At 43.6% G+C, this 13,433-nt stretch overlaps 1 protein-coding gene across 1 annotated transcript in view; it reads left to right on the plus strand.

Annotated features, from left to right (window-relative positions):
- The window catches only part of ADCY5 (adenylate cyclase 5), a 221,261-nt gene that overhangs the window by 198,259 nt on the left and 9,569 nt on the right, over positions 1-13,433 (plus strand). Inside the window, exons 13-15 of the mRNA XM_062607077.1 lie at positions 5,602-5,718; positions 7,723-7,887; positions 9,974-10,149. Of these exons, the coding sequence (XP_062463061.1) occupies positions 5,602-5,718; positions 7,723-7,887; positions 9,974-10,149 (458 nt within the window). The remainder of the gene's footprint in view (positions 1-5,601; positions 5,719-7,722; positions 7,888-9,973; positions 10,150-13,433) is intronic.

Here is a 13,433-nt window from a genome sequence, read left to right on the forward strand (position 1 = left end):
CTTCCAATATTCGGTGAGCTCTTTATTGTAACTGGTTTTGGTCGGCAAAGAAATACATTGTGTGAAACCCAAAGACATTAATTCTTCACAGTCTGCAGTAAATTGGCAGTCAGCACTTTGGGAAAGGTGATGTGCTCATCTTTTTCACTCACAGGTATTCCTATTAAAATGTTGATGCTAGTGGATTGTATTTGGGGATTGTTTTGGGGATCCTTCCAGTCTAGCAGTGTCTGATTGTAGAACACATTCAGATTCAGGCTCCTAAGCCCAAACCCAGCTTTGTTCCTCAGAGCCTGGAATGAAGTACCTCAGTAGCATTATGTTTCCTGCAGAAGAAACAGTGGGGTAATGGATTATGTCAGGCAGATGATTTGCCTCACTTTAATTATCTTTTCTGTACCATTTTCAACAGTTGAATGTGGGTGCTCTTGACAAGACTTGCACCTTTCATGTCTTTTTGAGTTTTGAAAGTTAAGCTTGGAAAATTAAGCTTTAATAAGAGTAACAAACTGTTCCGAGTGAAAGAAGCTTGAGGTTATATTTGAACAACTCAATCACAGGGCTTCCCTTGGGCTTATGACACTTTCAGAGGGAGCTTAGTTCATAAGCACAGCATCCCATTGGTCTGGCTTGATTACCAGCAATGAGAATTACAAGCCAGAAATAACAGTACTAATAGGAAGGCTTGGGTTCCTTGAGCAGGAAAATGGTACTCAGAGATGCCTGGTTATACTTGGCGTGTCCATTGCATGTGAGAATGCTTCTGAGTGTCATTAGTTTGTAAACTGGTATCAGCAGTTAATGTGATTGGCAGTTAATTAACAACAAATGGTGAAAGCTTTTGGTCATAGCCATAAAGGACTTGGAAACGTGGTGAAGAGCTGTCCTGGAGCCTGTTTATGCTGCTTGGCCACCAGCAGCAACATCTCAGCGCACTGCCAGCCGTGCAGAGTCCCACCAACACACCAGCTCTGCTGGTGCTATGCAAACACTGAGCAAGAGCTGTGGCACACCCAGAGCTCTGAAGTATTTGAGCTGGCTGACTTGCAACCAGACAGATTTCAAGGCACACAGCTGTTTGTCACCCACTGGCTTCTACAGGCTTAGGTTGCTTCCACATACTGACAGCAGCTCCAGTACCTTTCTGATTACCCCTTTTATAATGTTCCGAATTAGCCCCTGCTGACAGCATCTCATTATGAGATGGGCTGTTTAGGGGACAGGTACTTCTTTCTTGTCAGCTACCTGTTTGATGCCAGCAGCTCCCAGTAGCTGCAGCCTACTTCTGTCATTGAAGATTTTGGTGTTTCAAGTCAGAGTTTTTTAAGCAATGGGTTTACCCAGCCCGTGGTTAATGGTTGTTACCTTACTTCTGTACACACTTCGCTCCAGGAAGCACTTTTACACATATGCACAAGCAAGGCACTTTTGCAGATCCTTTAGATGATATTTTAAGACACAGAGAAGATGTTAGCATTGTTCGTTTTGTTTCCCACTTGGATGTGGGCTAGGAGAGCACGTGTTTTACATACCAGTGGTTCATTACACACAAAGTTGGAAAGCAGGTGTTCACCCCAGGATATCAGCATAAACATGACTTTTGCTCATTTGCTGTGCTGTTACATGATAAGTGACTCTTTTTTCTTCCTCTTTTCATGTGAGATTTTCCTTCCCTGTTTTGGCCTCTCCATCTCTGGCTTTGACAGTGGCCAGCAGGCTCTTTCTGAGCAGCTTGATCGTGTTTTATTTTCTTTTGCTGTCATTATTATCTTCCACAATAAAATTCTCCATGGACTAGAAGTTGATCCTGGAACTGCCAATGCAGCCAGCTTGGCTTTCCAAGTTTCTTCAGCTGTAATAAACAAGAGTTCCAATTCTTCACTTTGATGCTCCATGAAGACTTGGCCAGTGCGAGATGGTGTTCCTTCCCAATAGAATCTAAGGTCATGGGAACCAGGGTCCCTTCGCAAGTACTCTGCTGACAGACATCTGTTTTGCTACTAATTTATCAAGTTTATGTTTCTTCTTAAAATCCTTAACTTCTGGTAGCTACACTGCTGTGTGGAATTCAACTTCTTGCAGGTTCCTGAGAGAACATATGAGACAAATCTCGAGTTATTCTTATGAAGAAAAGAAGATTTTCTGCCGCTCTACATATGTGCAGCTTGCTTACCTGTTTCTTAGCCTTCTTCAAAACCAATCTAGATGCCCCTAAGTGTTTGGGTTTTTTCTCAAGCAGGGGAAAAATTACCTCTGGAAACTGTACGTTTTTAATAGACTAATAAATCACCGAAATGTTACATAAATGGGCTCACAACATAAAGTTGCCTGAAGATGTTGTCTTTTACTTCAGAAGCATCTTAATGTACTTCAAAATGATACAAAGGCTTTTATTACAAATTGAAAAATCAGAACTTTAAGACCTCATAGGCTTTTTCATCTCACAACACAACAGCAATTATCTAAGCAAATTTCCATGGCCGTAATATAGGGTAAGAAGCCAAAAAAGGAGAAATATTACTCTTCTGTTTGTGATCAGCTCTTATTGCAAAGTAGAGGTTTTATTTAGTGTATTTGTCATGCAAATGGCTGGAGGTTGTGCATTATTTTCAGTGTAACATTAGTACTTGTTGAATCACTTTTTAAATTAGGACTTTCACCTGTACAGCAGTGCCCTACCTTCCTCTTCAATATTCATTAGTACCTGCATGCTTTCAGAGTCTCTCTGTTCTGAGAGATAATGTCTTCCAGCAGCATTTTCGCATTTCAATGCAGAATGAGCTGGAATTGACTGTACAATCCAATTTCCCTTCCCCTATTGTGGTTATTTCTCTTTATATGAGTGACCTCAAGCTTGTGTGGCAATCCAAAATTGAATCTCAGCTGCCCAAATGGATCACATCCTTTCTTTCAGGTCCTGTTCTCAGTAGTGCATATGCAGGCTCAGAGTTGCCATTTCATCAGACCTTCCCTTGTCCAGTTCTTCACTCAGGCAAGATTTTAGTTCTATTAAGAGGGGTAAATTGTGTTTGACAGCACAAACCAATGGGCTAACCATCAACAGTGCATGGCTTTTCACTGTACTATAACACCCTGGTGTTCTGCTCCTTTTCCTAGGACTGAAGGGATTTTATTTTATTGGCGAATAGGAGGGGAAATTGTCTGCTTTTCTTTTTCTTTCTTTTTTGTTATATCCCTGACTTCTGGATATTTTTTTATGGAGGGAAAATTGCTAGAGTGGAGCTGAATTATCAGAGCTGAGACAGGTCCCCAATTTCTAGCATCAAAGTCCTCCAAGCTGCAAGTATTCCTGGCCCCTATCTGCCCTGTACTAAGGGGAGAGCATTACTTATGTCACAGAGCCTCCATGAGTGTCGCTCACAAGGCAGGTTCCTCAGGTGAGCAGCATGGCTGTGCCGTTGTGCTCTCTATTGCGATCCTGACCTCCTATGGTTTTTTGCATTTGTTTCCTCTTCAGGATTTTTTCCAGCTGTACTTGTTTACTGACCTAAAATTTTCTCTAGTTTGCAAAGTAATGAGAACCTAGATTAGTGCAAAGAAATCCTGTTTTTCTTAGAATTAAAGTGTCTTTCACTGATAGCTTTGCTTGATATCTCAGGCTTGATGCAAAGTCAGGCTTTTTTGGAATCATTGGCAGGAGGGGCTTGAGCCAAGATCCACAACTAAGCACTCCCAAGTTTTATTTAGGTGCCTGATTTTCCAGAGATTACAGAAAGAGGTTAGGTCCATGCATACCGTTGTGGAGCTTGGCTTTGAGGCTTAAACAAAGGGGTGGCAGGAAAACTTGTCATGCTCTTAATCTAATGAGAAAACTAAATGCAATACAAATCTTCCTTCTCCCTCCAAATCCTGTAAAGGTTAGGGCGGAAGAAAGCCCAGTGGCATTTCCCACATCCCTTTGCTGGCAGGGATCTGCTAGCTTATGTCTGTGTGGATGTAGCTGGACATGGTAGGACAAGGAGATAGCTTGGTTAATGGTTCATCAACAAAAGATTCCTACATTAGCAAGGTTTGTTTCTGAGAGAGGTGTTTTGATTTGTTTTACAGTGGCTGCATGAGCCTGAAGGATAGCATGGGTTTTCACTGAATTTCAATCAATCCTCAGTACAAATAAGCCATACATTTCTCCTTTCTTCCCATGCCCCACAGAGCCTTGCCCTCTCCTCTCGTCTGGAGTGAGCTGGTTTTTGTGTGTGTTCTGGTAGCAGGTGAAAGCAGCTCTTTAAAACCTCTTGCCACAACCTCTCTCTCCCTTTTATAAAAGTCACCAGCTAATCAGTGCTTTGGCCGCTCAAACACTTTGTAATTACATTGTAGGACTGCTGTGTGGGAAGCTATGCACTGACAAAATGTTGCATCTCTGAAGATGTAAGAGTGAAGGATAAAAGGGAAAAGCAAGACTTTTAATAGCAACATTAGTCATAGTTAAATTGCAGTGCTGTGCCGCTGCACTGCTAGCTTCTTTGTGTCTAAAAATACCCTCTAGTGGCTTAGTTATTCGCGCAACATGGCGGGAGGGAAAGGGGAGTTGGGTTCTGAAAAACACTTTGTCAGTGTTCAACAGAGCCCCCCTGCCCCGGCATGATGGTGTGGAAGGGAGGGGTGCCCTGGGGCCAGTGCTCTCCAGAGGGAATGTGTCCGTGCGCAGGAGCTGCCTGGCCTCCATCCCCTGTTGCTCCAGCCCTGAGTTTGTGCTGGGGCGGCGGTGACGTGTGAAGAGAAAGCATTGGTTTCATTGTCTTCTGGACTTCTCTTGTAGCTAATGCAATGGAGAGAGGCCTCATGTGGTGCTGAGAGGTGACCCATGCCACAAGGGGTGCCTGATTAGTCTCTGCTTTAACACAGAGACTGTTTCTACCTAGAATACAATGCAGCAGCTAAAGCAAAGCACACTGGTGGCCTGCAGTCAGAAAGCAATTAGAAAGCTACTAGCTCTGGTAGTAGTGAATCACTGGGACCGTCTGTCTAGGGAGCTCAGTGATTGTCCTTACCAGCGGTTATTTTTAGTCTCATGTGTCTGTGGTGCTGAGTGCCATATACCAGACGAGGCCAGCTGATTTCTCCAGCGCCTTTACTGAGGGTCTGGCAGATCACAGGACTAGCCTGGTTTTTTTAGCAGCCTGCTTCTGCAATGGCACCAGAAAGTGCTATGATGCGCTCCTGTGATCAAAAGGATATGACATGGATTTTTTCATTGCTGCTTTTTTTAATTTTCAATCCAGTAATTCACAGGCTCAAGCTCCCGGCTGTTTCAGTTGCAGATGGCTTGTGGTTTGCTTCTCACGACAGGATGAGCACAGCCCTGCGAGACATGCTATCTCGGCTCAGGAGCCATCATTCCCATTAGGAAGGACTGAGCAGACTTGGTGAGCCAGCTGGGCCTGCTGCCATGAGGCGGTCATGTTCCTGCTCACCCTTGTCCCGGAGCTGCCATCCCCCATCATCATTCTCTAACCCCTGCGCAGCATCCACTCAGACACCGCGCTGAAGGATGTGGGCAGCTCAGATGCAGGTTGTAATCTACAAAACAAGCAATGATTCTTCACGTGTATTTAATCTTCTTTTTTTCCTCACGTGCAGCTTTTCCCAGCTCCTCTCCAGACTCTTTCTAAGAAGATTGTACAGTCCAGGACCAATAGTACCTTAGTTGGAGTCTTTGCCATTATCCTGGTTTTTCTATCTGCCTTTGTCAACATGGTATGTGCATTATTTCTTTTTGGTTCTGCATGGTTTTCTTATTGGTGCTCAGCAGCATGGTTACTTATTACAGCCCTTGGGTTTAATGTAATCCTGCCTAATGCTTACAGCATCTTGAGATCAGTTGCCTTTTGCTATTTGGGCATAGAAAACAAATCGGAGCCCAAAAGCCACATCCCTGTAGCTTATTATATGCCTGGCACCAACTTGTGCCCATATTGTTTTTTTTAAATCCTTCTGCTCTGAGTACATAAGCCAAGCCTGAAGTGTACCCCTGCATGAAGGGCCAGCATGAGGCTGATGTGTCATTTAACACCCACGGTATTGAGTGGCACTTTAGTGTTGCACAGGCTTTGTGCCAGCCTTCTGCAGAGTGCTGTGTCCTCCTCTGAGCACAGTAATCACCTAACAGGGACTGGGAAGACTTTGTTTTGAGTTGAACTTTCAGGACTTTGCATTCGAACACTGCTGATGATTTCAGACTCGGAGAGAGTTAGGCTGTTCTCTAAAACCCTGCAGCTGCTGGTTTCTGACTTGTACCAATGGCTTGAAGGTGGAATGTCTTTTAAAGAAACCAATATTCTCTGCCTTGCACACATCTATTTGATCTTTTAAGGGAAGCGGAGTGGGGGAGAGATGGGCCTGGGGTTAAAGCTGTGAGCTTGGAGTTAACTACAGACTTCACATGGCCTTCTGCTCCTCTGCTATGGCCTCAGCTGTGGCAGCACTGACTTGCACTAGCACGGAGAGGCCTAAACATCTAAAAATCATAGAATCGTAGAATAGAGTTGGAAAGGACCTTAAGATCATCTAGTTCCAACCCCCCTGCCATAGGCAGGGGCACCTCACACTAAACCATATCACCCAAGGCTTTGTCCAACCTGGTCTTGAACACTGCCAGGGATGGAGCATTCACAACTTCCCTGGGCAACCCATTCCAGTGCCTCACCACCCTTACAGTAAAGAACTTCCTCCTTATATCCAATCTAAACTTCCCCTGTTTAAGTTTTAACCCGTTACCCCTTGTCCTGTCACTACAGTCCCTAATGAAGAGTCCCTCTCCAGCATCCCTATAGCCCCCCTTCAGGTACTTGAGGTCTCCACGCAGCCTTCTCTTCTCCAGGCTGAACAGCCCCAACTTTCTCAGCCTGTCTTCATATGGGAGGTGCTCCAGCCCCTGATCATCCTCATGGCCCTTCTCTGGACTTGTTCCATGTCCTTTTTATGTTGAGGACACCAGAACTGCACACAGTACTCCAAATCAGACTACAACTTGCTCTTGCCTCAGCTTCCCTGTACACATAGTGAAGACTTAGGAAACAATTGAAGTACTTGAATGTGAGGCACTAGCTCAATGGCATTGACACCCCACCACCTTCCCCCATAGTCACCTGCAAAGAGCTGCTGTGGGTTGCTGAGCACCATGCAGAAATTAGAGCTTTGTTTTTCTGCATAATGTGTGATTCTTTGCAGTCATGAACTACTTAGTGTAAAAATTAGCAGAATGGACAAATGGAGCAGCATGTGGAGGAGATCAGAATGGGCCTCTGCTGCTTCCTCAGCATAACACAGCACATCAGCCTTTCAGCCTTGCTGCAAAAGTCTTCCCTGTAGAAGGACACACAGCAGAAGCTTCAGTGATGGCAGGGGAAACTTATCAGCTCAGAAATTCCCATTATCAGAAACAGAGCAACACCAGGACCCTATCACACACAGCAGGATATACTTGTATGTATAATATCTACAGCACCTCTGCCTGTGAAGCTGTATGTGAAGTTGAGCTCAAAACTAACTTTCTAGAGTGCACTGCCTGGATTTCATTAATTAATATGTTGGCGTATAAATCCATTGACATTGCACATGCAGTAAAACAGAAGCTGGTGATTAAAGTTTGCATATTTTGCACTTTGCTACAGCCATTTTCCAAGGGGTTTTTAAGTTGATGTGAGCTATTTTGTTTTCTTCTCTTTGTGCCTTTGAGTTTAATACAATCTTTTTCTTCAGTTCATGTGTAGTACTGTGGATCTTGCCAGCTGCATGGCTGCAGAATACAACATCACCCTGGACCAGGTGGACATATGCCTTATCAGCAACCTGACTTCCAATTACAGCCTGGGCACCTTGCAGGGATTCTGTGACAGTTCTTTGCCCAACTGCAACTTTCCAGAGGTACTGCTTGAAAAAAATGAATTGTAGAGCTTGATCTGAGAAGGGGCTATAAAACCTGTGTGACAAATCTCAGTGAGTCAGAGGAAAGCAAGGCTGCTCCTGACTGATGTTATAGAATGACAGAGGCTACTGCGCACAAACTTAAGTGTCTGAAGTTATTATCATGAGACCGCATTAATGTTTAAGTTCCTTCAGGGCTGAATAATCAGTAGGCTTTATAATTGCTGGATCCTGCCTGCAGCAGGAGACGTAGCTTTTCTCCATGAAGTCCTTAATGGCATGCAGAACTGCAAGTCATTTCGAAGGAGTTTGTGGGTGCTTAGTGTTACTTGAAAATCGCTTCACTAAAAAACAGTGTCTAGTCATAGATTCAACCCTTCCCTCCATTGTTTTACATCCTGATTAAAAACTTCACTTGTTTTTACTATGGGTATCGTAGATTCAGTTGTCAGGCAGGTTAGCAGCCCTGATAGTGGTCTGTTTCAATTCACAAATACAAATCTTGCCTCTTCAGAGCAAATTGTTCATAAAAACAAGTTGTTATATAGCTATTCAAGACTTTTCTCTGAGTAGACACTACGTGTTATCTACTGGAAACTGAAAAGCTAAAAAGCCCATTTAGATTGGAAGCAGAACTTATGTCAAGGTCATCTGGGTTTATGGGGACCTGACAGATTTATGGCTGATCTGTTATCCAGATGTTGAAGGTGCTGCTGGAAGTCCTGGTATCCCACTGAACCCATTTCCATTTAACCTAACAGGAATATGATCCCTATCTGATTCAGTGAGGTTTCTGAGAACACCATTACTTTGACTTTCAAAAGACAAAGTATGTCTGCAGAAACACCCAGGACCAAAAACTGGCACAACAGAGAACTAGAAACAGTCTACGCCCATCACGAGATTATCAGGAATGCTGTTTCAGGGCAGAGGGATTTTAAGCAATAAGGAACAACCATTTTGTATGATGAGGGTGCTATGGCAGCCTTGAACCAGGTCCTGCTGGTCAGTGGGTTAAGTGGGGAGTCCCTCCCTTGTGCTCTGCAGGTCAGATATTGGACCTGGTACAGGCATTGTCTGTTGTTCCCAAATGGTGGGATGCAACCCCTCAGCCACAGGGAACATCCACCCATTTTCTAGAAACTGAAGAATCAAGTTACAAACTGCATAAGTTATTTTCTCTGGTTTAATATAGCTGCGATGAACTATTAATAAATGAGCTCAGAACATAATCGTATTTCTACTTCAGCTGGGGTTTGCTTTTAACTGAAAGGCTGGATTGCCTCAGGCACCTGATACACTTTTTTTTTGCCAGAAATAGGCCTGTCCAGACAGAGTAGAAACTTAAATCATCACAGATTTGACAGCAGGAAGGTGATGAGCTGAATAACATGCCTCTGCTCATTTTGCATCCATGCTAGGTTTCACAGGAGCCGTAAATGGCACATGCAGTCTCATTTGAAAGCACTGTCATGCTAAGCATGCAGCTCTCAGATTGGCAGAAGCTGCTGCCACAGCTCCGCTGCCACTTGTGCACCTGCTGGCAGAAAAACAGTCGTGGTGTTGGGCATTGGTAAAAGTTTGTCCAGCTTGTGTCCTGCCGATGGATTGCTGATGTCACACCAGCAGGGTCAGTACTTTCCAATTGGCCTCAAGCGGGTATCTGTCCTGGTGGTGTGAATTGCTAATACCCATAGTCCTATATATTGTGCAGATATTTGAATTCAGGTCTAGAACTGGACAAATTATTCCAGCATCACTGGATGATGCTTTCTGCTAATTCAGTATCTACATCAAGGACAAACCTATATCACACTCTTGGGTTGTGAGCCCTATGCCTCTTAAGCAAATAACACCTGATGAAGAATGCAAGAGTCTTCCTCTCCATCAGTTCAGTTTTAACACTTAAATGTTTTGTAATGTGGGAGAATTCCACAGGCAGCCCCAGGTTTACATGTTCAGTCAGCTCAACTACGTAAATCCCAATCCCTTTCTATCCCTCTGTTTAGTTCCCTTTGTTTTCAGTTTGATTTATCCAGTTGACATTCATCTCTGGTTGTTTTTTTTCCTTTTTGTCTTTATGCAGTACTTTACCTACAGTGTCTTATTGAGTCTCCTGGCCTGCTCTGTGTTCCTTCAGATCAGCTGTATTGGAAAACTGATCCTTATGTTAATCATTGAATTTATATATGTTCTCATTGTGGAAGTGCCAGGGGTCAACCTTTTTGACAATGCAGATCTCCTGGTTACAGCTAACACCTAGTAAGTGCTACTTCCAAAATCTTCACATCATTTCTTTCACCCAATGATTTCAGTGTGCCATTAGATGGATATGAATGCTGAGGCAGTGGTACAAGAATGGGAAGTGCATGATACCAGAGAAGGCATGGCTGTAAACTAAAGTCTTTGTGCTGCTCTGAAGAGTAGCAAAACTTTAAGGCCTCTTTAATGTGGAACTCGACTAATGAGCTATCTACTAAGAAAATATAACTGGCATCCAAGTGGATCTGTATTTCTTTTTCTTCCAAAAATGGGGAGCTGTTAGTCATTCTCCTGCTATTACACTCCCAATATAGAAATGACATTTCTCATAAAATTAAAAAAAAAGGAAAAAGGCAAAACCCAACAAACCTCTAGCAAACCTGAGCTGGCTCAGGGATGTGATAATGAACCACTGAGATGTTCAGACATCTGGTATAGCAAACCCAGATGGGGTGGTGGAATGGTGGTGTTTGTTGCTTGGCTAGTGATCACCTGACACTTGCTGTTGGACCCATGTCCACATTTGAAAAGTCAGTATCATAGCTGGTCTCAGCACAATTCCCAACAGAAGGGCCTGGGCTAACCGGGAGTTGACAGTTGCCCTTTTACTTACAAAAGGTAGTTTGTCATCACCAGATCACACAGTAATCATGCTGGCAACCTTCTTCCATTGACACGATTACCCCACTCCTGAAGGTCACGCCAGGGAGGGAAAGTTGGTACATCCACAATCCCACCCTCTTCCACAAGTTTCATTTCTCCCTGGGAGTTGCATTGTTGTGCTAAGTACTTGTTTTGATGATTTCCTCTTGTAGGTAACAATTGTACTTGAATGTGAGTCAGTAGAATCATGGTGTTGTCTAAAGATGAACATAGTACTAAGATATATAATAAGGAGAATTGCTGGTAAGGGACAAGTAGGCCGTTGTTTTACTTGGGAGTGGGAAGGCCTAACCTGGAATACGTTTTCCAGTTTAGAGCAAGAAGGCAGTTCACAATAATGGAGAGTCCAGAGCAGAAAAGAACCATCAGAGATCTAGAAAGCACCAATTTAGATGAAATAATTTGTCAAGGATGATGGCTGTGGTTGCTCCTATCTTAGACAGGAGGGTGGCTGAGAAGATTCCCATGGTTCTTCCCAGTGCTATCTTGTATGTCATGAAATAGCTTTTATAGTTGCTCAAATTTTTTGATGGCCATTAACACATTCAAGCCAGAGGTACCTGGTCACTTCTGTCCTTCACATAAGTATTCCATGATGTTAGCATTCCTGTGTGCCCGTTACTAATTAATGGAGGTGTGGCTTTTATTGCTATTGGCAGTAATCACCTGAATCATTTTGTTAACTCAAGTGAATTAAATTATGTAGGAAACCCCATGGAGCTTCCTGAAGAGGTATGAGGAGAATGAGGTTTCTTTACTTTTATTTGTAGATGTTATGTATTCCAACAGCAGAAGCTATTCTAACACAATTAGTGAAATAAAAGCATTTTATGTCCCAAATATCATTTCATTCTTGTAAGTCAAGCACTAAGCGAAATTACAGCACTTAGAAGTATAATTTACGTCACTGCACAATCCAAATGTCAGTAATAAAGTGCAGAAGGTTAGCATGTTTTCCCAGAAATAGCTTTATGTGTTACTGTATTATCTCTCACAAATTACATTTGTGTCATGGTTTAACCCCAGCCGACAACTAAGCCCCACGCAGCTTCTCACTCACTCCCCTGGCCCCAGTGGGATGAGGGAGAGAATTGGAAGAGTAAAAGAGAGAAAACTCCTGGATTGAGGTAAAGACAGTGTAATGGGGCAGAAAATGAAGAAAATACTTATAATGTTAATAGTAATAATAGAACGTACAAAACAAGTGACGCACAATGCAATTGCTCACCGCTCATCAACCAATGCCCAGCCAGTCCCTGAGCAGTGTCTCCCAGCCAGGTTTCCCCACAGCATGACATCATATGGCATGGAATACCCCTTTGGTCAGTTGGGGTCAGCTGTCCTGGCTGTGTCCCCTCCCAGCTTCTTGTGCCCCTCCAGCCTTCTCACTGGCAGGGCACAAGAAACTGAAAAGTGCTTGACTTCATATAAATGCTACTTAGCAACAAATGATAACTAAAAACATCAGCGTGTTATCAACATTATTCCCACACTAAATCCTGAACACAGCACTCTACCAGCTACTAGGAAGAAAGTTAGCCTTATCCCGTCTGAAAGCAGGACAATTTGTTTTGTCTGGAGAGCTCCACGGACAGCTATTTATTGTCCCGATGTCTGGCAGTCCATTTGTGTGTTGTGGGAAATGGGAGCTCAGCATGTACCACATAGTTCAAAGTTGTACCTTATTGTCCAGCTGATAGTAAAAAAATCCCAAACAGACAAACCAACATATCCTCATACTACTTTAATTTGGTGCCCGTTGCCTCTACATAATTACTGTCTGCTCTGCAGCCATTATGCTACACTGACTAATTAGAAGCAATGCGGATGTGACTTCACACTTCTGTATACAAACCAGCCCAATATGCAAGCAACTGAGAAGCTGAGTATAGTACGTTGGGAGCTGCTAGACTTCACTGCAGCTACACAGCAGCGTGGTGACACACGAAGTATAACTAGATGCACAGAGCTACCATACTACCTTTTCCCTATGCAGAACATAGAACTAATGAGTTGGGTTTAAAGATGTGATGGACCAATGTGATCTTCCAAGTTGAGTTTCTGCAAAGCCCAAAGAGCTTTGCCCAGCAATTTGTAATTTAGAGGGCTGTCCCCTGGCATCGTGGCTGTAAGAAGGGAGATGCCCTGTCCTATGGGAGCTGTCCCCAAAATCAATCACCTTTCCTGCTAAAAATGTGCACTTAATGAGCAGGAGTGTTATTTGCTGAGCTTGTCTCTGTGTTGCCTTCCAGTAATTAAAGAGCCATCTGCTGCTGGAAATGTCTGTCCCATGGGGGAGCAACCAATGTAACACCATTACTGCTTGCATTGGGCATTTTCACTTACCAAAGCATTACTGTAAATACTGGGTTTGATGCCCTCCATAATCTCTATTGAAGATTTTAGAGCATGTAACACCCACAGTGAGCAGCAGCCCCAGTGCAGAGGGTGAGATCTGCCAGGCTCCCATCATAAGACAGAGTGATTTTGGGGCACTGTGAGTTGTTCTTGGCCAGGTAGTGATACAAGGGAGAAGGGGGATCATGCTGCACATGGGAAGCATCTCCAGCTAGATCCAACCTTTAGGGTGGGAGTCACTGTCGCCAGGGTTCCCAAACTGG

This window comes from Pezoporus occidentalis, unplaced genomic scaffold, assembly GCF_034315485.1.
Source record: "Pezoporus occidentalis ecotype Australia unplaced genomic scaffold, CSIRO_AGI_Poc_V1 ctg12, whole genome shotgun sequence".
Lineage (NCBI taxonomy): Eukaryota > Metazoa > Chordata > Aves > Psittaciformes > Psittacidae > Pezoporus > Pezoporus occidentalis.